Genomic DNA, 25,407 nt, shown 5'->3' on the forward strand with positions numbered 1-25,407 from the left:
CCTTTTGTGGAATTTGTGGTTATTAGGAAATCAGCAAAGGCCACTGCATAGTAACAGACATATAACCCACTAGGTGGCGCAATGATGCAGAAATAAAAAAGAGATTGCTGTTTCCTTTCAAATTTAAAACTTCAAAACGTAATTCGGGGAGATTAGAAACAAACTTTAAAAATTACAATAAAACCCCACCATTATAGCTTTTATAAGAGGCAAGGTACATTTGCAACTCGAGGGAGAAAACTAAAAGCGGAAAATTACACTTTTAGTTGTCATTCATTAATATTTTTAAAAAACCACTACAGCATACATATTACAATCAATTAACACCCTATGAGGTTTTTGACCCTGCTCTGGTTGTGGGATAGTCAAAGCAATTTAAACCATCTGGAAGGCAGAAGGCAGCACTTTCTAATTGTTAATCGCTGGACCTAATTGGTATGGTGGAACATATTCCAGGAGAAAAATTTACAGGATTTAGAGTTTCACGTAGAAGGTGGAGTCCATTCACTGGTTCATTCAATAAATATTTATTAAACACCTTTTTCATGCCAGGCTTTGTACTGAGCACCAGAGATTAAATAGTGAGGAAAATAAACAAGGTTCTGCTTTCATGGAGCTTACAGGCTAATGGGGGCCCAGCTGTAAATCAAGGAGCCTGTCAGCAACTGTAGAACTAAAACCGTGACACGTGCTTTAAAGGGCAAGTACAGAAAGGTCTAGAGGAAGAACTGGCCTCTCCAGGGACATCAGGGAAGGCTTTCCTTCTTAGTGACCCCGTGGAAATAGGGGATGCAACCCACTGAGGGAGGACAAGACGAGAGACCACCACCACGGCTGGGGCACAAAGAAGGAGGCAGATGGGGGAGCCTGGGTCTCAGGAAGGATCTTGGTCTCATCTATGAGTAAAGTAAGTAAAAGTCTGACGCAGATCAATGGCACAAGTGGATTTGCAGTTTTATATATTTGAGTCCAAATTCCTCATTTTACTGAGAAGCAGGGAAGAAATCTAAGCCTAGGTCGACAGCCCCAGCAGATTACTGGGTACAAGAGGTGGGAAGAAGGAAGTAAGGGAGAGGTGCACTGAATTCCCGGGGCAGTAACGGCTTTCTCAGGGCAGCTGAACCCCCGGGCCCACCCAAGGGTTTAAGCCCCAGTCAAGTTCCCCTTATACTGTGAGGAAAGAATAAAGCAAACCATAATTTCTAAGCCAAGTTCCAAAGCCACCTTTGCAACTACATAATTTAGGAGTGGGCGAGAAACTGCTATCAGGGCAGGAAACAGGAATGTTTATCAGGCATTCTGAGAAATGGATGCAGACACCAGAATAAGCCAAAGGACCAAGGGAACAAACTGCACCATCAAGAGCGCTCATCAGGGGGAATTCCCTGGAGGTCCAGTGGTTAAGACTCAGTGCTTTCACTGCTGAGGGCCCAGGTTTCAATCCCTGGTCAGGGAACTAAGATCCCACAAGACCCGTGACATGGCCAGAAAAAAAAAAAAGAGTGCTCGTCTGAAGAAAGGCAACAACAACCAAAACCTGTTTATTGAAATGAAAGAAAATTCAGGTAAGGACTTCTACTGCATTTGCCAGGAAGACTCGGGCTTCTGCTTCCCCGGAGGGCTGGGGCCAGGGTCCAGACAACAACACGCTGAGCTCTCTCCAGCCGTTCTAGTTTGTCAGTGGATGAGTCCCTGGTTTGTCACTAAGCAGCTCTAAATCTTCTAAGTTCGCTGAACATCTCAGGTGTTAATACCCGCCTCACAGGGTTCTTGAGAAGATCAAGTGGAATTTTATGTGGAAGTTTTTACAAACCAGAAAGTTTCACACAAATGAGGGGTACTTCCTATATTAAATAAATCTCACTCTAAAAAAGGCAGTATGGTATACATTTAATAAAAGATTTTGGAAATAGATTGCATTTAGTCATTCAGCATTTAAGTATCTACTATGACTCAGACTTTGAAAACAAAGGCCTATCGAGGTAGTACACAGTCCCCACCCTCAAAGGCTGCTTTTTTTAGGATATAGAAAGGCCTGGAATAGTCTAGAGAACAATGGCAGTGAATGTGTACTGAACTGGGATATCAGTCACTGATCTATCAGCCCCAAGCCTTTCCAAATCCCCTGAGTTGGAAAAACAACATTAATTCCTCTTCTGCGCTACATTTCTTCACGACTTTGACAATGACGGTGGTTTATCATATCTCTGAAGTTTCCCCCCCCCCTCCCCGACAGGAAAGAATGAATTGTTTGGAAATGAAATAGCCAACAACTTAGAAATACGACAAACATTATCTGTTCCAAAGCTGGAAATCCAGAGCATAAATAAGAACATCCAAAACACAGACAAATGTTTTGTCGTAGAGGGACATCTCAGTTTTATGGCCTTTCAACATCTTAAAACCAAGATGAGCTTTGACATATACTTTCTCCACACTTTCTTGTACTTAAGTTACTGCTTAACCAGAGGAAGTCTACACTCATAACTTCTCAACTGGCCTGTTACCAGTCACCTTCCGAGACTGAAACCAGAAGCAAACCAGCCCTTCAGTGCTAAGACCCACACTCTTCTGCATCTGGCTTTCCCATAGCCAAGAGGGACCTTGGACAAGAGTGTCCTCATAAAGCCAGAACCTTTCATAAGTCAGCATCTGACATACCTATACCCAGATGGCAGAAAAACCGCCTAGAAACCAAACATCTTGCTTCTGGAAGTTCTAAACTAGTGCCCAGCAAACATTTTTTTAAAGGGCCACATAGTATATATTTTAGGCTGTGCAAGTAGAGGATATTAAATAGATACTTATATAACAACTTAAAATGTAACCATTAAAAAAGGTAAGAACAATTCTTAGCTACCAGGCAGGAAAAAAAACAAAAACCCAACCAACCAACCAACCAGGCAGCCGGCTGTAGTGTGCCAACCCCTAGTCCACACTTAAGCAAAATTTAATAACTGACTAGTAATAGATGTGCAGGTGTCTGTTCACCAAGCAAGGCACAATGTTTAGCCAGCGAGGTGCTCACAACCAGCACACATGGAGGTGCACACACTTCTTGATTCCTGCTTTCCTTCACCTTGGTTTTCACTTCTATCCTCAATAAGCCTTAGGATTATACTCAGCACCCAGTCACTATTTGGGGATAATCCTGTTTTGTTTGCTTGTTTCTTTCTTTTCTTTTTTTAATTAATAAGGCATAAGTTTTTAGTGGGTACATAATCCAAAAGTTAGGTCAATTCAAAGTGAACTAGGGACTTCCCTGGTGGTCCAGTGGTAAAGAATCCACCTTCCAGTGCAGGGGACGCGGGTTCCATCCTGCTCGGAGACTAAGATCCCACGTGCCGCGGGGGCAGCTAAGCCCACGCACCACAACTACTGAGCTCGAGCGCCTCAAAGAGAGAGCCCACGCGCCCTGAAGCCTGTGCGCCACAACTAGAGAGAGAAAACCCGCACGCCACAACTAGAGAGAAGCACGAGCGCTGCAACAAAAGATCCCGCATGCCTCAACAAAGATCCCGCGTGCCGCAATTAAGACCCAATGCAGCCAAAAATTTTTTAAAAAGCAAAACAAAACAAAGTGAACTACACTTGGTTTTGGTAGCAACTTAACTTCTCTGGTTATATTTTACCTAAACAAAAATCTGAACTTGTTCACAATTTCCAATCACATACCCACAGGGGAAACTGGCCTGAGATCAAAATCTTGCTTCAGATAATCCTCCAAGTGGATGATTAACTACAGGTGGGAGCGTTATCAACACGCTCATTGGGCAAGAGTGAGGAAATGTGTTGGACACAGAGAAGTAAAAACCTTTGTTCCCGATCTCAGGCTGGGCTGCTGTCTGTGTACCCTCACAAAAAGACAATAAGGATGCGGCACCCACAACCCAAGACAAATGCCACTGCAGAAGAAATTTTTTAAAGAGAACATGAAAACACTAGAAGTTTCCATTGCCCACCATGAAGTCTGACTTAGAATCTGGTCAGAATTCTATATCCAGCTTGTGTCATGGCTGAACTTAGAACCAAGAATCAGCATTTCAAATCATGTCAACCTTATTAGACTGTCCACGGAAGCTCATCAAACTCATCAATTCTGGATCCTGGGAGAAGAAAGCCATGCAGTGAGGTAATGAGGAAAAGACAAAAGCACCCTTAATAAGACTCCAGGGGGAACAGGAAACAAAGTTTATATCTGGAACCTTTCTAGCTCTTTCTACCCCTTGTGCTGGTTGCTCTGGTTTTCAATGTCCTCCTACCCCAAAGCATTCAAAGGTGAACTCCCAACACATAACGTCTGCTCCATCACCAAAATGTTCTGGCTCCCAAATTCCCTCTCTATCTTTATCCCCAACCCAAACTCTCACTGTATCAGTGCTTTCAGTCTCAGCTAGATATCAGAAAAAGATGACCTACTTCCCACTGAAGTGTGAGTGCCTGGTAACCTACACCTCTTGGTGTTTTTTTAAAAGATGTACTTTGACCCTGATGAAACTCGTGATGGAATTCTGATCCTGAACAGGCAAGTTCACAAACACAGCACATCAAAGATGAACATTCTTTCGAATTCCACAACCCAGATGCTTTGTAGCCACAACGAGTTTTTCTTGACATTAATTACAATTGTTGTTTTCTGTGGGATGGGATTACACAGTCATTTCTAACTAGAGGCTGTGGACTTGAGACAGTGGACTCTCTCTCACTTGACAAGACAGTCTTAATATTTCTATAACAAAATTATGATTTTAACTAGTTGTCTATGAAACCTACTTCCCCATAAAGCTGTGTCTTACACACCTTAGCGTCTTTGGGGCGTCCTACGGTAAAGGACACACATGGGTCACTGAAGAATGAAAACATCTCTTAAAAACATTGATATTTCATTGTGACTCATGATGCCCTGAAGGAAAAATTTCTGTATACTTTCAGTGATAAAGTGTAAAATCCTTCAAATCAACAGAGGGCCATTAGCTTCTCCCTCTTATTTCTCTGCTCATCTGATTCTGAAAAGCAGAGGCTGGGAGTTGAAAGCACCTATAGGTTTCACATTAAAGGGACCTTGGCTCAGATTCCCTCCCTGTCATACAAGCTATGTGTTGCTGGACGAGTTACTTAACATTTCTGAGCCTCAGCGTCCTTACCTATGAAATCGGGTTTTAACACCTACCCCCAATTGGTTGGGAGGATTCAGTGAGATCTGTACCAAGGGTCTAACACTGCATCAACCACTTCACTAGAGAAAAGGCTGACTGCATCTTACTTTGTGTCCTGGGCCCCCTCACGATTAGGCATTTTACAGAGACATCAGGAGTTCTGATGGACACTTGGGAACTGAGCTGAGTGAGCCAACCCCCAACACACCCCTATTTGCAAAAATCAAGGACACAGCTTCAGAGCCCTTCTACAAACTCCATTAATGCATATTTTACATTCGTTGGTCCAATAATGGAATGGAATGTTGCAGCTTCAGTCTCCAAGCTACCCACAAAGTGCTTTTTTTGGGGGAGCGGCAGGGGGTGGGGAACACAGTGAGCAAGGCAAGAGAAAACACACCCAGGCCAATCTCGTTTCAGTTTTTTAGGACTTACCGTCTCCATTCTCTTCCTTTCACCTTCCTTCATTTAATGAGCAACTATTCTATGCCTGGACTGCTAATGCCAAGAATCAGACCTGCCCTTGAGAACTCACAATCAACCCCCCACATTAAAAGTGACCCTCCTCCCAACACTAGGCAGAATCCAGGTCTCGTGGAAAACACACTGCTCTTCCGAAAGGATAAACACACGCACTGAAGTTTACATCTAATTGAGGACTTTTTTTTTTTTTTTTTTTTTTGGCAGTTCACTGTTTTCCAAGCATTCATTTTGACTAAGCTCATCCCAATCAAAAAGCTTATGTGGCTTCTCAGGAAGATAATGACCTATCCATGTAGCAGACTACACAAATAGAGCCAAGATACCCAAGTTGGAAGAGATGAAACAGACAGACAGACGGACATGACAGCACCCCAGTTGCCAGGGCACTTGGCTGCATAAATCACTACCCCGAATATAAAGCCAAAAGGACAAGTCTGGTGAATGGAATGATATGTGACTGCTGTTTTCTCAGGACAGTTCATTACTGGGATATAATCCAATCAGGCCAACATTTATACGTGATCATCCAATCATGCTCAAAGACAACTGAGAACAACAATGCCATTGTTCCTTGGAGCTTATTACTAGCTAAAGCCAAGTGAGCTTCCTCCCCCCACCCCCACCCAGTGGCATGTGTACTCTCCTTGGCTCCTGTTCTATTAATAAGTGAGAGAGAGTCTTTAAGGCAATGCATACTGCCTGCAAATAAAAACATCACCGATGTATGATTTCTGGATAAAGTAAATCACAAACACGAAATTTAAGAAATTCAGAAAATTTAGCAATGCCTGAACTAATTTTATTTTTAACCCAGCTCTGTTTCCCCACATTTTATAGAGGAATGGCCCACAGAGAGCTTTATCTTTAAAAAGTGGATGACTAGGGGCTTCCCTGGTGGCGCAGTGGTTGAGAATCTGCCTGCCAATGCAGGGGACACGGGTTCGAGCCCTGGTCTGCGAAGATCCCACATGCCGCGGAGCGACTAGGCCTGTGAGCCACAACTACTGAGCCTGCGCGTCTGGAGCCTGTGCTCCGCAACAAGAGTGGCCGCGATAGTGAGAGGCCCGCGCACCGCGATGAAGAGTGGCCCCCGCTCGCCGCATCTGGAGAAAGCCCTCACACAGAAACGAAGACCCAACACAGCCGTAAAATAAAAATAAATAAATTTAAAAAAAAAAAAAAGGGGGGGGGGATGACTAACCAGTCCCCAAATATGAGGTTTCAAGGACTGAGGAGGGCGATGATGCAATGCCAGCTGCCCTTCTTAATTCCCTAGCTTCTGTGGAATATCAGCTCATGCCAGAACTTGACCTTTTTTTTTTTTTTTCCTTAATTTTAAAGGATACTGTCAAATAAAAATAAAGCTATTTTACAAAAATACACAAAGCAGCACCACACGGCCCTTCCTCAGGCTGTAACACTACTAGCTGAAATATTTATAGACACCTGGATCAGAAATACCTATATGTTTATAACCAATCATTTTTGTTGAAGGAGTGAATTAGGTCAGTGCCCTTAAGAAGCTCCCCTTCAGCTCTATTTTCCACTCTCCAAACAAAGAAAACCTTTGTGCATTGTATTAGCCACTGTAAACTGTTTGGACATCCATTGTGAGTCCTGGCCGACTGGATAAGTCTGGCGAAAAAGAGATAGAACAGGAGATTCTGTCAATATATTTCTAGCACATTCAAATTTAAGCAAGCTTTGCACAGAGCCAGCTCACTCTAACTACTAAACAAGTGGCTGAAATGAAGTTACTGCTCATGCTTATCTTGGCACTTAGAATATATGCTTTCCTTATCGCTTCAAATTTCTCTGAAAGGAGTCTTCAGAAGTAGCACTGTAGATAGAAGCCTAAAATAAAATATTAATCAATAAATTGCTTGGCCAGTCTGCTTCTAGCTACTTACCTGAAAGCAATAATAGTAAGGTCCCTAATCAGTCAGGGTCATAGGGAAAATTATTTGAATGAGAGAGAAGATTCACAGACATTCTAAAATAAGAAAAACTCAGTTCTTTCCACATGAGACATCATTATAGGGAGGATTTTGCCAAAATTGAGCCGATATTTTTAAATGTTTCAAGAACAATACATTACAGCTCCTACTTCACAAATAAGTAGAAGTGGGACAGACACTATTGCCAATGTTTTGGTAGACTAGAACGTGCTGTCAGCATGAGATCTGAGGCACAAAGTAGGATAAAGATCGAATCTCTTACCATTTAACTTGTCAAAAGATAAAGAAGACAGAGGCAGGAAAAGGGGACATTCTCTTCAGCCCATCTATAAACCAGATTTATATATCACCTTTTACTTTATTAAAAACTAACAAATCAGGGGAGGGATAAATTAGGAGTTTGGGATTAAAACATACACACTACTATATATAAAATAGATAACCAACAAGGACCTACTGTATAGCACAGGGAATACTCAATATCTTGTAATAACGTATAAGGAAGAGAATATAAAAAAAGAGTATATATATTTATATATATGTATAACAGAATCACCTTGCTGTACACCTGAAACTCACACAACATAGTAAATCAACTATATTTCAATAAAATTTTTAAAAAATTAAAATAAAAAAACAAATAAATCAAAATGACTTCAAAAAGAAAATACTCATTAAGTTTCATAAAGTTATATGTAAAAGCAGCAGCTCTTAGAATCAAGTCACTTCTCAGTCTGTATTAACTTGTAGGCTAGCAAACTATAATTTCTCAAGCTTACTCATATAGAAAAGTACCAAGAATCACAGAGCAGTTGAGAAACTGAGGCCCTTCAGAGAAACAATACCTTATGTGACAGGTAGGACTTATGGTGGCATCCACACTCCAGCAGGTGATTATAAAGTCAAAGGACTGATTTCTATAATTCTGAACACGAATTATAGAAAGCAGTCCTCAGTAATAATGATGATACGAGTAAATTATAACCACTGCCATTAAATTGCCATTGCAACCCCAGGAGCCATCTATGCCATTTTTTGTTTGCTGGCACTCAGCCTCCCCTAGTCCCAGAGACCAGAAGCCCCCAATCCCCTTGCCAACAGGGTACCAATGAGGTACAAGTATTTACTTAAGATCTAAAAGGATGAAGGGAAGCAGATGCCATTTGTTTTCATTTTCCTGTAGCAGCAGTCATAGGCAAAAACTGATTTCCCAGACCTGAGCTTTGCAGCTACCTCCAAGCTCCCTACCATTTCAGCCTCCTCTGGGCTACAGAGGCTGAGATGGTAAAAGGGTTTTTTGGAGGTCCTGGCTCAGGGCAGCAGCAGCTTTCTAACTTTCTAGGGGGCAAATCAGAGACTAGCGATGGGCCCTTTTGCTCTGTAGGCACCTAATTCTCTCCATTAAATTTCATTCTCCTTGAACTAGCTAGAATGATGTCTGTTTTCTTCACTGAACCCTGACCCAGAGGGTATGTAATGTCCATGTCACAGCTGAGAAAACCGAACCTGAGAAAAGTAAATTGCCTAAGGCCAAGCAAGTAAGCGTCAGGACAAAAAGAATTCACACCCAGGTCTGCCTGACTTCAACATCACAAAATGAAAGTTAAACACACAGAGTGAAAGTTAAGTGTACCTCCAACCCATGACCCAGCAATTCTACTCCTAGGAATTTACACAAGAGAAATGGGTGCGTAAGCCCACAGAACAAACTATAGGTGATTTTCATAGCAGCTTCATCCATAATACAAACAAAACAAAAACCTGACAACAACCCAAATATCCGTCAACAAAAGAATGGATAAACAAACTGGTAAATTCATACAAATGGAGTATTTACTACTCAGCAATAAAAAAAAAAAGAACTACTGAATTGCATAACAACACAAAGGTTACTCTGAGGAAAGAAACCAGACACCAAATGCTGATTTCATTTATACAGATCCTCTCAAGGTGAAGCAAAACTATAGGATGGTGAGAGATGTCAGAAGAGAGGTTCCCTTGTGGGTGGCGTGGTGAACAGTCGGAAAAGTGACAAGAGAGAACCTTCTGGAGTGATGGAAAGTTCTATTTTTTGATCTAGGTGGTAATCACACAGGTGAATACATTCACGTAAAAGTTCATCTGGCTCTGCAACTGGATAGTGGTGGTGGCTGCACAATTAAATGCCACTGAAATGCACACTTAGAATGGTTAAAATAAGGGAGGGAGGGGATAAGGGGATATATGTACGCATATAGCTGATTCACTTTGTTATACAGCAGAAACCAACACACCATTGTAAAGCAATTATACTCCAATAAAGATGTTTAAAAAAAAAAGAATGGTTAAAATAGTGGATCTTATTGTGTTTTACTACAATAAAAAAAAATCAAGCTCTCCACTTGAGAGTTGTACATTTTACTGTCTGTAAATTATACTTCAATTTAAAAAATAAAAATAATAATATAGAAAAAGCTCCATTGTGAGTAAGCAGGTTTTGGAGGACAGACCCGGGATACCACTGTTCCCACAGGAAAATTTTTCTCAGTTTCAGGCAGATGTTTTTCACCTCAGTTCTTTGGTACATTGAGTCTACCTTTCCTGCCTCTTCCTGACTCTTGAGTAAACACATCTGCAGACTGTGTGCTTAAGCAGCATAAGCAGACCAAATACTTCTCCCAGACCTTTGATTAAAATCCGAATTAGGTTCTGCTAGAAAGAAGGCCACCAATGTTCAAGATGAACTCGTTGCCTCTTCATTTCAACGTGTCGCCACTTGACTGTTTTTAGACACTTAACAATAACGCCAGAAGGAAAAGCATGAATGTTTCCAGTTCCATTTCTGGAAAATTTCAATGGGTGTCTGAGATGCCACAAATCTCTCTCCCCTCTTAAAACTCACCCAGACACTAAACAGACCGGGCCAAGGCAGGCGAAGTGCTCTCCCTGAAGTTAGGCAGAAAATCTTTGATGTGCCTGAGGTGACCCTGAAACATGGCTGCTGGCGAGTGACTTCACATCAGTCCATAACAGTGAATGAGGTCTTGAGACAGTCACCAGGAGGCTCATCTTCAGCGCATTTGTGAAGAACAAATCAGAAAGGGTTCCCAGTGGCAGGCCTGCCTTACCTGCCATGCTCGTGCTACAGGCAATGCGGTCCCTGGGAGAGAAGTCCATGGGGAAAGGAGGGGTGCTGGAGGCTCCTAGGATGCAGCTTTTACTAGGAAGGGTGGAGGGAAAGAGGAAGGAGAAAGAACGATTCTCAGGAAGCCCTGGGAGACGGTTGCAGTTGCTGGCTTGGGGCTGCAGAGTGAGGACGAGAACTCAGCACCCACTGAGCTGGTACATTATTTAAGCTGCAACTGAATAATAGATCTTTCCAGCACTTCATGAGCTAAACAAGACAGCCACTCTTTGGAAATTGCTTTGCAGAGAGAATGCATTGGCTCTCTTCTTAAAAGAGAAAACAGAGAGAAAGAAAACACACATACAAGTTGTTTAAGGAGTGTGGTAGCACTTATAAAGATGGCATGAACCAACAGAAATTACCTAGAATGTTCTCTAGGCTTTATACCAAACACTCAGAATCTTAAGCACTGTAAAAGACTTCAGAGTTGATCAAATATAACTATTCATTTCCCTATAAAGAAACTGAGAACTAGAATTACACGCCTTAGCTTAAGTCACCAAGCTAATTCGTAGAATAGCTTATACACCATTAAAGAAAGGGTCTGTATAAAATTCTACACCTTTTTTTCTCTTATGGACAAACTATCATCCACTCACTATATCAATGTCAGGAATCCACTTTTCTAAGTTCTCGATGTCTTCCATTCTTACTAGTTTATGCAACAAGCCTTCTGATCAAGTCAGTACAATGTGGTCAACACGTAGTGCATGTGCATGGTGCCCTGTCAGCTTCTGGGGTGACCAAGATGACTCAGACCAGGGAGGGGCTCACGGCTGACGGGAAGTGACTGGCATGTGGCAGATGTGATAAGGGCTCGAATAAACACTGGCATGTGCACACCAACCAGTCATAGGCCAGGCGGCAACTGATTCAGCCTGAGTGAAGAAGGGTAAGGGAGGAACTGGACTTCTAAAAATGAGCTCACCAGGAAGTTTCTTCTAAACTATTCATTCTTTTCAAAAGCAGAAATGACGACTTGTTTTTTTTTTAAAAGATGGGTTTTTTTAAATTGTTACTTTTACTTATTTATTTCTGGCTGCGTTGGGTCTTCGTTGCTGTGCATGGTCTTTCTCTAGCTGCGGGGAGCGGGGGCTACTCTTCGTTGCGGTGCACGGGCCTCTCATTGCAGTGCTTCTCTTGTTGCGGAGCACGGGCTCTAGGCGCGTGGGCTTCAGTAGTTGTGGCTCACGGGCTCTAGAGCGCAGGCTCAGTAGTTACGGCGCACGGGCTTAGTTGCTCCGCGGCATGTGGGATCTTCCCGGATCAGGGCTCGAACCTGCGTCCCCTGCATTGGCAGGCAGATTCTTAACCACTGCGCCACCAGGGAAGTCCCGATGAGTTTTGCTAATACTAACTCCTTCAAAGAATTTCATTCTGCTTTGCTAGGTATATTTGGGAACAGCCTTCCTAGGATTGAGAACAGGCTACTTGCCTCTCACAGGTACATTACCCCTCCTCCCCGCCACGTAGGCTCTCAGGTGCTCCGGGCAAGAGGAGGCAGAGAAGGAACCCCACAGCCTAGGACTTGGAACACTTCCCTTATAAGAAATGGCTCTCAGCGAATGGAAACAAATAGCTACACTTGGAACATTATTTCCTCCTCGGAAGAACAAAGGTCTAAGAAGCTACAAGTCTTAGAAGAGGAGTTCAGTAAATCCTACTGATGACTAGAATGCATTATTTCCCGGGTTCACCTTCAACTAAGTGACAAAGTCTAGAGTATCTGCAGTGTTCTCTCATCTCTATCAAAGGTTTTTCTAACACATACAATGGCAAAGATACAACTGGATTCTGGGATTCCCTGGCTGTCCAGTGGTTAGGACTCCAGGCTTCCACTGCAGGGGGTCCAGGGTCCAAAGATCCCACAAGCTGTGTGGCACAGCACCGCTCCCCCCCCAAAAAAAGAAAAAAGATACAACTGGATTCTAATCATTATCTATTAATTACAGCCTAAAAACTCTTACCGACCAGCAAACTATCCCAATAATTCTCTCCCACAATGTATTACATATATTCTCTCTAAATGCCTCTGACTTGTCACTAACTATATTGTCACTAACTATAAATATATAGCTATATATTTAGTCCCATGCTTATATAGGGTGTCTGTCAGATGAAGCATACTATAATTGAAGTTTTCAAAGATGATGTCATTTTCTCTTGTGAACATAATGTATATATTTCATACGGCTGAGTAAAGTCTACAATACAAATAATAATTATCACATTAACTCTGAAATCCATGTTTACATATGCATATGGGTAAAATTCAGTAAACATTTGTATTCAAGGATGTGACATGAAGTCTTTGCCATGATTAATGGTATAATTTGAAATTCTGGGGTCAGTAGAGCTTCCTGTGTAACACCCAACAAATATTTTACTCTCAAAGGATCTATCAAGAGTCTTTCACCACTACTACCATTCCTGCCTCCCTCCAAACTCTCCAACCCCTCAACACTCACACACAATGATGGGGGAAGAGAAACACAAATAGAACCTATAATCTATGAATATTCTAATCAGGCTAAATATTTAGTTTGAAAGTTAAAATAAACATTCATTATTACAGAAATTTATACTGCTATGGTTTGCAACACACAATGGTGTATAAGTGACTAAGAAAAGCTACATTATGTTTTTAAGGTTAAAGACCTGATTTAACTTTAACCATCTGGCAGAGGCACTAAAGAAATATCTGTACTGATTTTAAATGACTCAAGTTACTAATTGAAGGCCTAGGACTTCTCATAAAGAGTGTGCACACACACACAATTAGGGATTTTGCTGACTGAAGCAGTGTTTTCTATTGTGGTTTTATTCACCTATCATGAACATGAACTTCAATTGCTCATTTCTCCAGGTCACGGCAGGGTTTCTTTTTTCCTACCTCAAGACTTCCAATTCCTACAACCATCCTTGTTAAAGCCTATTTTGCAGACCCAATAAAAGCTCCATTCTTAAAGAGTTAGATGCATTACATGTGAGGCTGCCTGGGTCTCTGTATTCTTAGGCGCTGACGGATGGTGACTGAGATGCACTTGGTAACAGAGTGATGTCCCCCAGGAGTGCCAAAGCATTTCCCCCCTTTTCACTCTATCCTACCACAAATGTCACACCAACAGACCTTAAAATTGCAGAATGGCTTGCGGGAAGCAAAGAAAGGAATGAGACTTAGGGAAGACATTAAATAGCTTCACGAATACACTGTCTGCAGCCAACAGAAAAGAAAACTGGGTGGACAAGAGCAAGATGCACACATTAAGAAACAAAGTCCATCAAATTCAACTCTCCTGGCTTTTCTGGGCCATTCTGTGTCCGACTTTCCTGAAGGTGTGGTTGAGGTACACCTAGCTCTCCATACCTAAACGTCACACTCATATTTTAAGAGTATTTTCCAAATCTCAGATTTCAAGGGCTGTCTTCACAATTTTTGCCTTATTCTCATACCACTCATCCTGATAATTTACTATTTTTCTTAAATCGAACTCACCGTTTTATTTAATACTTATTTTTGCCTCATTCTAAGCAATCTATCCATGAAATAAATGAGTTTGGTGACCGGCTTTATGTTTTTTAGTCCTGAACTACAAGGGTCATGCACAGTAATTAAAGAATGGGCTATGTCCCTCCCTGTGCCACCTGTAAATCTGTCTGCACAGCACACGTTGGAAACAACACTGTTTTGAAGACAGCAAAAAAGGCAGAGAAAATGTTTAATTTAATAGGCATTTTTTCAATATGACAGTCCTGAGTCTCCCTTTTGAGTTCACAGGTTATCGAGACTGACACAGCTTTGGATGATGGAGGCGCGAGCCCCCTTAAAAAACCCTAATGAAACAGTCACCGTCATGGGAAGGCCCAGGCAGGCCTGCCCAGGCTCTAGCAGTCAGACGCTAAGTTCCAAGAAGGGCATTTCCTAATCAAGTTGCAAAAGCGGAAGCAGGTACTTTCCAACTCAGAACTCTCTTCCTCACGCTGTGCCATAGGCAGTGTACAAAGTTAATCGACTGCTTTCCTAGGTAACCTTCAAACCTGGAACTAGCTATTGCCAATACTGGATGTTAGGACTGAGTGCCTGATAACTTTTCTCCATTGCTGTTATACAGTTTTTGCAAAATTTTAAATGGGAATACCACCTCAGACCCTCATAAATTTGCTAGCTATACGAGCTTTCTCTCACAAGGGTCGTCATAAAAATTCCTGTGGGGACGAAGTAGGTTCTAAATCATTTTAGGGAACATTTCTTTTTTAACCTTAAAAAAGCCCATGTAGGGACTTCCCTGGTGGCACAGTGGTTAAGAATCTGCCTGCCAATGCAGGGGACACAGGTTCGAGCCCTCGTCCGGGAGGATCCCACATGCCGTGAAGCAAGTAAGCCCGTGAGCCGCAACTACTGAGCCTGCGCACCACAACTACTGAAGCCCACGTGCCTAGAGCCTGTGCTCTGCAACAAGAGAAGCCACCGCAATGAAAAGCCCGTGCAGCCCAGTGAAGAACAGTCCCCTCTCGCCGCAACTAGGGAAAGCCCGTGCGTAGCAACGAAGATCCAACACAGCCAAAAATAAATAAATGAATTAAGTTAAAAAAAAAAAAGCCCATGTAAAACATCGACGTTTTTAACCCACTAAATAGGTGTTGAATCTGACCTCTGTCTGACTGTATGTTTCTGACCCTGCCCCTTGGATTTAGGATGAAGAAACACTCAGTAAAACACGTGAGATAATCATTCTGCCGCACCCACCCAATTTTCAATGGAAAATGCCTCTCAATACCAAGGCTGGCTAGTCAAAGGCCATTCCAGCCAGCACATGTTGGCCCCGATTACTGCTTAGAGTCTGATCAATGAGGCATTTTATAGGGTGTCAGCTCTCAACCTCGATAAGCTAATCTGCAGCCACAACTCCTCAATGGGATTTGTTTTAGGGATTAGGCAAGGAATTCCCGGATGGCTCATATTCTTGGTAGAGGTATGTTGAAATTTCAGCGTGATTACTAACCCTTCCTGAGTCTTCACCCCACCAGCCCCTCCCACTCCTCATGCCACACCCTTGCCAAATCTGCATAACTTCTAACTACAGAACATATGACAGTACACAGGACTACAGTGGCCCTGCCTAGTTTCAAAAACTTCTCTGTCTCCTAAAAAGAAAGCCTTCTTCAGAAGAGAAAACCTTGCTAAGCTCAAAAGTCACGGTAGGGATTTAATCATCTCCCTCGAATTCCCAGGCACTTCTCCAGCATAAGAGCAATGCCTGGCTGTGACCTTTCGTCAATGTACAAAGAATCAGATTAAAAGTTAAACAAATGTAGGCAGAAACCCTTGCAAATGGAACTCCCCAGGGGGTGATGCTAAAAAATTTGGGGTCTTAAGCATATGAGAGCCCCCAAAAGAGTAATATTCCCTGTGTAGGGTGTGTGGGGGTAGCCCTGTTTACTGGGAAACTGGTTCACTTCTTTATAGGAAAAGTCAAGTCATTAATACACTAGGGATTTCTGTGACTTTTTTTTCCTTTTTCTCAAAGTTCTCTTCCTGGCATTTAAAGCCTTTCAAGAGAGTGTGAGCATCTCTTGCTCTTTCCCTCAGCAACTGCCCTAACATACCTGGCACCTCCTATTTGTGCTCAGTAACCCGGAGCCCAGCACTTAAGAGTTTTCAGCACCTGTTTTGGTTATTACAGTTGGCCCTCCATATCCAAGGATTCAACCAACTGTGGATCAAAAATATACAGGGGGGGAAAAAAATTCCAGAAAGTTCCAAAAAGCAAAACTTGACTTTGCCACACACCAGCAACTATTTACACAGCATTTACATTGTATTTACAACTATTTCCATAATATTTACATTGTATCGGTACTGTCAGTAACCTAGAGAGGATTTAAAGTGTACAGGAGGATGCCCCTAGGTTATAGGAAAATACTACACCATTTTATATAAAGGACTTTGAGCATCCTTGGATTTTGGTATCCGAGGGGGGTCCCGGAACCATTCTTACCCCCATCCCAGGATACTGAGGGATGACTATACTAGCTACTGTCTACTTAGCATCCACTAGCCAGGCACCCTATGTCATTTCGCTCAGTCCTCGCCTTATGAGACGTGTTATTAGCCCCATTTTCTAGATTGGCTTACCCTGTGAGGTATCTGTTCAAATGGCAAACTTTCTTCCCAAAAAGAAACCCTGAAGGGAGTGTGCACGGAACAAACCCACACTTTGTTGCATTTCTGTATTGCAGAGTGTGCATCTGTATCGCATACTCCCTCCTTAAGCCGCAGGTATCCCAGCAGAGAGAGTCTGCAGAGTCTTAAAAAACATCTAAAATTTTCAGCTCGAACAGACTCTTGACGGCAGAAGTTGAGTCTTGCTTATCTTCTACCCCACCTGCTCACAGTGGACCGGCACACGTGGGTGCTCATTAAGTCATTAGCTGCGTGGTCCTGAAAAAGCTGCAGCAGCAGCTCAGGGGGAAAACAATCTCCCTTCATCAATCTCTGACAGCAGCTCTGAAAAAGCTCAAGAAACACCTCAAAAGCCACCGTTGCCTTAGTAAAGCACCCTCCTTCTCTCGTCTCCCCGGAGAGGGGAAACTACAGTATCCTGTTCATGCTTCTAATTGGAATGCATCAGAGTCTTAATTATTTGCATTCTTCCCCAACAAGACAGTGTGGTAGAGGCACACTCTTAACATTTGTATTCCCCACAGTGAAGTTGTTCATGAAAAATTTATTGAATAACCATATTTCATTCTCTCAGGCAAGATATTAAATGGCACTTTGCCACAAATGCAATCACTACTAGTTACTCCTCACTTAAAATGAAAATGGTCCACTTCCAAGGTTTGCGTGTAGACTGTCTCTCCCAGGAATAATCCTGACACAGGTGGACCTGTTCTCCCAGGGTGACTGCCAGCACACCCAGCACAGACCACCTAGAGATCTGAGGAAAAGGGCGTCTTCTCTGCTGGGATTCCCCTAGCTGAGGGAGGGAGGGAGGGAGGGCAATTTCTAGGATGGGATGAGTCTACGCTGGGAACTGCTGGGAAACCACAACCATTACTGAGGCCAGACAGCTGCCAAGGAAGCAGCGCTGCCTAAGAACTGAAGCTAAAATAGAGGTGGGAGGCTGTATTCCTTTCCATTACTAAGCCCTGGAGTATTCACTCCCAAGTTCATCCACATTTCAAGAATGTTAAAACCCTGTAGTCAAAACCCTGATTATTTATAACTTAAAATAAACTACTGTGTAAGGCAGAAACTTTACAAATGAAGACATAAAAGAAAAGGAACTGGTGACAGGTAAGATAATACCAGAGTACATATCCATTCCCTACTGCAAATAACTTTTACTTATATTGCAGAGGCAACTGATTAAAAGGGAAAGAGAGGATTCTGGTCTCCAGAGAGCTGTCAGTTTGTCTCACGCACACACGCCTGTAATTTTGCATCAAGTAGAGAGTGCGGTTTGAAACAGAGAAGGAAAACACAAAGGCATAGGGCAGGCGACACAACAGGAACAACGAGATGCCTCCGAAGTAGCAGCAATCCAAGACAGAGTTCAAGACAGTCTTCCCTACTCGCGACTTAACCTGAAATCAAGTGACTTTAGAGAACAGAGAAAAGGATCCAGGAGCCCTGGAGGCCACGAGCCACCACCCCTGTCCGGTGAAACCTACTCCCTGCCCTCAACCCCACCACCGGATGGGAGAATCCCAGCCACCTAATGCGCATCTGGGAAGCCCACCACGCGCTCCCATGCCCCGTCCTCGCGAGCCTTCTCCCAACCAAGCGGGACGCAAGAGGGCACTTACTTGGAGCCAACCTGACATCTCCCGCCGAGGTGGAAACCCGCGATCTCCTCGCACCGGCATCTTCGGGCGCGGGTCCCGCGTGGGCGCGCAGGTCCTGGGCCCGGTTCCTTCTCCTCCTCCTCCTCCCGGCGGCACGTCAGTCCTCCGACCCGCAGCCGGGTTTTAGCCAGGTGCCGGCCCGCGGGAACCCACCCCTTTGTCCCTCCCCCCTCAGCGCGGCGTCGGCCCGCCCCCGGCCCGAGGCAGCGCCTCTGCGCCCGCCGCCTGGCCCGCGAAACTCTCAAATGGGCCGCTACCACCCCCGCGCGACCCAGGGGAGGGTTCGCCGGCGCCGCGCCCTCGAGGTCCCCGCAGAGGGCCGTGTCACGCGCGACTCCCGGCCGGGGACGAAAGAGGGCGGCAGCAGCAGGGGGACCCCGAGGACAGAGCGTCCCGCGGCCCCGACACCCAACCCCCCCACCGGCGGACCTGATGGTTCGCTCCGCGGCGAGCTCTGGGAGTAGCCGGTCCGGCTCCGGGCGCCCGCCGGGGGAGCGCTGCAAGTTTGCGTGCAGCAGTGAGCACTGGGCGGCCTGTTTGTCCACGGGTTCTTCCCTCACGGTCGCGTGCGCATCCTGTACGAACCCTTTTTGGAGAGGTTTGCAGAACCTCCTTCCGAGTTCTCTTCCAAAAGGAACCGAGAAGTTTTTTCTGTCCTGCCTAGAGGACACACACACACACACACACACACACACACACACACACACACACTGTACCCCTACGTTTAAAACACGACTTTTGAGAAAAATATACTCCAGGTGATCTCTTTGGCACATTTCCTATAACTCCAGTAAAGAGATTAAAACTCCTCTCCCATCACCAGCTTTTCAAAGGCTTTTTTAAAAAAAGTAGGTCACAAATGCTTATCAGGCAGGATTGATCGAATTCAACTCAGTACATTTATTCGTTTTAGAGTCCTCTATGTACAAAGAATTGTGCACGATAAATAAACGTTTCCTAATTTTAAGGGCATGTAAATTATTTGGAGAATCAAAACAGGTACACTGATTAAAAATACAATCTTGGATTTGAAATCTTAAGGAAACCATGTTGTAAGAGAAAAAAGTATGGCCCATCCTGCTCTTAAGTTGAAAAGCGAAACTCGGCCTAGACTCACAAGAAGGTAAAAGGTAAAAGGTCTTATCTGACCAGCTGACAAGATACAGATGCCGGGCTCTCTCCCTGAAAAGTTGCTTCACTTCCTGCCTAATCAAAACAAGTTTGGCAGTTTATGTGGAAAAACAAGTACAGCAGATGCCTCTCTGAAAGTGCTAGGCTTCTGGCCTCCTTTGGAATGGCTAAGTGCCTGCCTCTGAATAAAAAGCACTGTAACATTTCCCATTTTCCTTCAAGTCTCCAGAATTAGACGTTTTGGCTGTATTCCTGATGTAAGGTGTTACTCTCCTGATGAAAGCGCCATTTAAAAAAAATGTTTCCCAAATTAGGCAGTGCGGACAAATAATAACAATGGCAGCATTTGTGAACTGGTCACACCTTAGTGACATGAGCTTACACCACTAAGCATTTAAAAAGGAACAAAGGAACCCAGAATGGAGCAATTATATCTGCTGAATGATTTCCTTTTTCTCTCTCGAGTCCCACTGTCCAATATGAAAACCACTTGCCACAAGTGAGTATTGAATACATTTAAATTTAAATTAACTAAAATTAGGGCTTCCCTGGTGGCGCAGTGGTTAAGAATCCGCCTGCCAATGCAGGGGACATGGGTTCGAGCCCTGGTCTGGGAAGATCCCACATGCCGCAGAGCAACTGAGCCCCCCATGCGCCACAGCTACTGAGCCTGCACTCTAGAGCCCGCGAGCCACAACTACTGAGCCCGTGTGCCACAACTGCTGAGGCCCACGCGCCTAGAGCCTGAGCTCCACAACAAGAGAAGCCACTGCAATGAGAAGCCCGCGCACCGCAAGAAAGAGTAGCCCCCACTCGCCGCAAGTAGAGAAAGCCTGCACACAGCAACGAAGACCCAATGCAGCCAAAAATAAATAAATAAAATAGATAAATTTATTTTTAAAAATTAACTAAAATTAAAGGAAACAAAAAATTCAGTTTTTTAGTCACATTTCCAGTGCTCAATCAGTAGCCACATGTGGCTAGTGGTTACATTGGACAGTGTAGATATAGAATATTTCCATCGCTGCAGAAAGTTCTATTGCATCACACTACTCCAAATGATGACATACTTTTACAGTAGAAATACGAATATTCTGGCACAATACATAGTTCTGACTCAGATAGATGTTGAAAAAAAGTGATTCAATTGATACAGTAGCATTGCTGGTGGTGGTATAAATCAATGCAACTCTTTGGAAAAACAAGTTATAGTAGTACGTATTTTTCACATGAGGGCTTGCACATGTCAACCCCACTCCTAGAATTTTTTTCTCTGAAGAACTTCTATCCAACAAATAATTACCAAACACCTTCTGTCAAGTCAGAACCCCCTCATAAAAGACTTAGGCTCTATCGTCAGAGAGTTCAGTTTATTGTAGTAGACAATCAGTAAACTATAAGAAACCACGTAAGTGTTGACATTGCTGGCAGACTCAGGGTAGTCTGGGGGCTTTCAGGAGAGGTGTTCCTCACCAGACTAGGGGTATGGAGTTTAGGGAAGGCTTTCCAGAAATGAGGTAGCTTACACATTCTAAAGGACAGGTAGGAATGAGTTTGTGAGACAAAAAGAGGGGCAAGAGCTTTCCAGGTGAAGGCGATAAATAACAAGTGGAGAAACAAGGAAGGAAGACCATGGGCTTGCTCTTGAGGTGCCAGGAAGTAAGGCTGTCCAGGCAAGCAGGGACAGTGTTCTACTGTGACACAATAGAAGTGGGATTAGACTGGCATTTTATAAAGATCACTCCATCAGCTTCTTGGAAGATGGATGAGTTGGGTGGCAGTTGTGGGGAGGGGCATCAGTAAGAATGACAAGACGAGCAAAAAAAAAAAAAAAGGATTTTTGTGGGAATGCAGGTGAGAGATGATGTGGCTATGAAGTTAGACAAAAGGAGCCACTTCAAGAGAAATTAAGGAAGTGTAATCAGCAGATTGGGTGCCTGCCTGATCACATGCGAGGGAAGGAAGAGGGAAGGGAGTCTACAGTGACTCTTACGTTTCCGGCTTAACTAAATAGATGACGGTGCCTTTTGCCAAAATAAGAAACACAGGAGTGGGAGCAGATTTTGAGAGGGGCTTGAGGAAGGATGGTGAATTCGACTAAGGACTGATTGAGTTTTGAGGACTATGAGTTCTCCAGGTGGAGATGTTCAAGTATCTACTATATGCCAGGTATTGATGAGTGTTTGGGTAGAGAGATTTGAGGTGGAGGAAGAGATTTGGAAATCGCCAATGTATCAAGAAAGCTGAAGTCATGGGAGATAATGAGACTATTCAGAGAAGTGATGAAGACTGAGGCAGGAGAAGAATATGGATAGAACCCATCCCTGAGAATGCCAATATTTAAGGGGCAAGCTTAAATCCTCAGAGTAGAGATAAAAGAGGAACTGCCAGAAGGGGAAGGAAAAAATCCTCTGGAGCAGGGTGTCCAAGAAGTCAAGAGAAGAATGAACTTCAAGAAGGGAAGAATAGCCAACATGGAACTTCGAGGAGTTCAACTAAGATAAGAACAGAAGACGTTCACCAGGAAGAGGACCACTGCTCACCCTGGCCGGTGCTGTTTCAATGGCAAGATGGGACTGGAGGTTAGATGGCAGAGGGTGACTGGGAGGTGGGACAGCACTTCATTGTATGCCTATTTATAATAACACAAGATGGAAACCATCAATGTCCAAGGATGGAGGGCTATTAAATTAGAGCAAATCAACTTAATTGGCGTAGCAAGCCATCATTTAAAATTATATAAAGAAGTCTGGGACTTCCCTGGCAGTCCAGTGGTTAAGACTCCACGCTTCCATTACAAGGGGCACGGGTTTGATCCTTGGTTGGGGAACTAAGATCCCGCAAGCCATGCAGTGCAGCCAAAAAAAAAATATATATATATATATATCCTGATGGCAATAACAAAGAAATTACAAAAGAAAAGAAAGGAATTGGAAAGTATATGAGAACATGGTTTGATGAATGGATAGGATTGTGTGTATTTTTCTTTTTAAATTGTAGTTATTGTTTGGGCAATAGATAATTTTTCAACACTTGTCATTATGTATTACAGTGTAAGATCCTTAAATTATAGTCAGAAGACCTCAAATAAATATAATAAACTAAACACTTTTAATCAGATTTCCTCAAGAATGTTAAGATTCGGGGATACACACACACACACACACACACACATGCACTTACATACGTATTTGCAACATGATTATAAAGTATCATTAAATGGGAGCAAAGGAACCTGACATGAAAAGTTCCACGCTAACTGAGCAATTTAGTTGGCCTGTACACTGGATGGCAGATTAGAATTATAAAGACACTCTCCTTCAATATGCGTTTCTTGAATGCCTAGCATGTACCCTGGGGTAGGTATACAGAAGATAAAGGCAATATAAAACAGGGGGCTTGCTCACAGCATGAAGAGAAAGACATGTAAACAAACGATGACAAGGCACAAGAATTGCTCAAGTACATGTACGACTGAAGTGCTGGCAGTTAAAACTCTGCCTGAGGGAAGGGCACTTTTCAGGAGACAAGGGCGGGCATCCCCTTAACTTTCCAAATCAAAGGACCATACCAATAACTGTGCATATTCACTTAAAGGACTCCTTCTTCCACAAGCAGCCACCCACAGCCCCTAAAAGAACATCCAGGAGAGAGGCATTCAAAGTTTTGCTCTGCCCCTCATGCCTTCACATTTCGTTATTTAATGTTACTCTCGCTCACTTTCAAAGTTTGTTAACTCCATGTGCGTGCACCTAGGAATGGCCCTGTAAGCACACAGAGAGAAGGTGGCCGTCCACAAGCCAGGAAGAGGGCCCTCACTAAGAACCAAGTCTGCCAGCACCTTGATCTTGGACTTCTCAGCCACCAGAACTGTGAGAAGTAAATGTCTGTTTAAGCCACCCTTTCTGTGGTGTTCTGTTATAGCAGCCTGCGCTAAGGCAGCCTCCAAGTCCTATATGAGTGGACCCTGCTGCCTTCTTCGAGCACAGCTCAGGCTGCAGATTCCCAACCTCACTTCCTGGCGCTACACTGGCCTTTCTTTGTAGTTGTTGCTCTTGAGACCCTGCCAAGCTCATTCCTGCCCCAGAGCCTTTGTTGGAGCTTCTCTGCCTGGACCACAGAGCCAGCTCCTGCTTAGATTTCTCTTTCCATCTAAAGTACGAAGCATCCCTTGAGGTGGTTATCAGGAAGCAATGCCCTCAGGAGAAAGCCAAGTCTAAATTAAAGCAAGGAGGTGGAGTCCAGCTGAGTGTTTCATTTACTGTGAATCAAGCCTGTGATGAATGTTTCCCCCTACAATATGATTTTTATACTAATTTCTCTCCCAAAAGTGTCTTCAATTGAATATTTCAACAAAAATGTTTATTTTCTTTGTAGATAGACTATAGTCTTATATTCAAAACTAAAGAATATTATGATATAATAGTATAGTATATTAGGTGAAAACATTAGTTAATTTAACTTCTACCCTATCCATGTAAAAGTGTTATAATAATATAAATATCCCCCAAAAGAGTACAGACTTTTATGATTTAAAGATGTTTCATATTTACCTATAATATTCCATCTTTTTAACAATTATTACATAAAATATTCTAAACCATGAAACTATATTTTATATTTTAAGCAATATGACAAAATTATCAACTAACTTATAAAGCAATATTTTCTATAAGAACTCTTCTGTGCCAGTGGCAAAAATTCCTGGCAATGTTTCTTCCATTTGTGAATAAATGGAATTGGTAGAATTGTTACTATGGATACACAGGAAGACAAGGTTCAGCTATAGAAACAGGGGTAAAAAGGAAACCACCATGAAGTATGAGACTGTCCTTAGTATCTTGATCCTGCACCAACTCATAAGAGCATTTGCCTTTGGGTGCCCCAAATGAGAAAAGAAAAGCTGTTAACAGTATATCATCATTGTGATGTGATGGTCTTTGGCTGTGTGAATTTGGCTAAGTTACAGTCAGCAGTTTCAATCAAATACTAATCCAGGTGTTGCTATGAAGGTAATTTTAAAATGTGATTAAAATTCATAGCCAGCTGACTCTAAGTAAGGGAGATTATCATCTCTTACCTGTTTATGATACATAAAAGCCAAACATGAGAGAGCAATGATCTTAGATAATCTGGGTGGACCTGATTCAATCAGGTGAAAGGCCTCTAGAATCCTTGCCTAGGCTTCCCTGGTAAAGAAGAAATCTCACCTGTGGATGACAGTTTCCACTCATGCCCAAGAATTCCAGCCTCTCCTTTGGATTTTGAACTTGTCTAGCCAACTCTCACCAACGCTCAAGCCAGTTCCTTGCAATAATTCTTTTAATGTGCATCTCTCGTCCTGGCATTGCTTCTCTGGTTGAACCTCTGACGGTTCTCCACTGTGTTGCCTGTAGAGCAGGAGGCCAGGCAGGCACCTCAAGGAAAGGCAGCAGTGACCAGGTGGTTTCCAGGGAGACAAGCCACATTCTGACTCCCATCATGGAGCTGTAAGCTTAGCTTGAACCTTTGAAACTCTTCAAGGAGAAAGAACACTCAGAGAAGACTGAAAAAATTGGTCTGGGTAAGGTATAATCATTTTTCAATGTTATGTTGAGTCAGAAAAAAAAGGGAACTTTTTTGAAAAATCTTTCTGACTGATGTCTCTATAGAGTTCTGGACC

At 43.2% G+C, this 25,407-nt stretch overlaps 1 protein-coding gene across 4 annotated transcripts in view; it reads right to left on the reverse strand.

Annotated features, from left to right (window-relative positions):
- The window catches only part of TJP2 (tight junction protein 2), a 134,267-nt gene that overhangs the window by 64,719 nt on the left and 44,141 nt on the right, over window positions 1-25,407 (reverse strand). Inside the window, exons 3-4 of one of the 4 annotated variants that reach the window (XM_061200357.1) lie at window positions 19,044-19,189; window positions 18,576-18,717 (exon numbers count right to left, since the gene is read on the reverse strand). The exons of 2 other annotated variants lie outside the window; for them this stretch is intronic. In XM_061200357.1, coding sequence (XP_061056340.1) covers window positions 18,576-18,635 — 60 coding nt within the window. In that variant the 5' untranslated portion in view covers window positions 18,636-18,717; window positions 19,044-19,189. Of the gene's footprint in view, window positions 1-18,575; window positions 18,718-19,043; window positions 19,201-25,407 lie in introns of those variants that run through there. One more of the 4 variants, XM_061200356.1, reaches the window with a different exon arrangement.

Source organism: Eubalaena glacialis, chromosome 9 (assembly GCF_028564815.1).
Source record: "Eubalaena glacialis isolate mEubGla1 chromosome 9, mEubGla1.1.hap2.+ XY, whole genome shotgun sequence".
Classification (NCBI taxonomy): domain Eukaryota; kingdom Metazoa; phylum Chordata; class Mammalia; order Artiodactyla; family Balaenidae; genus Eubalaena; species Eubalaena glacialis.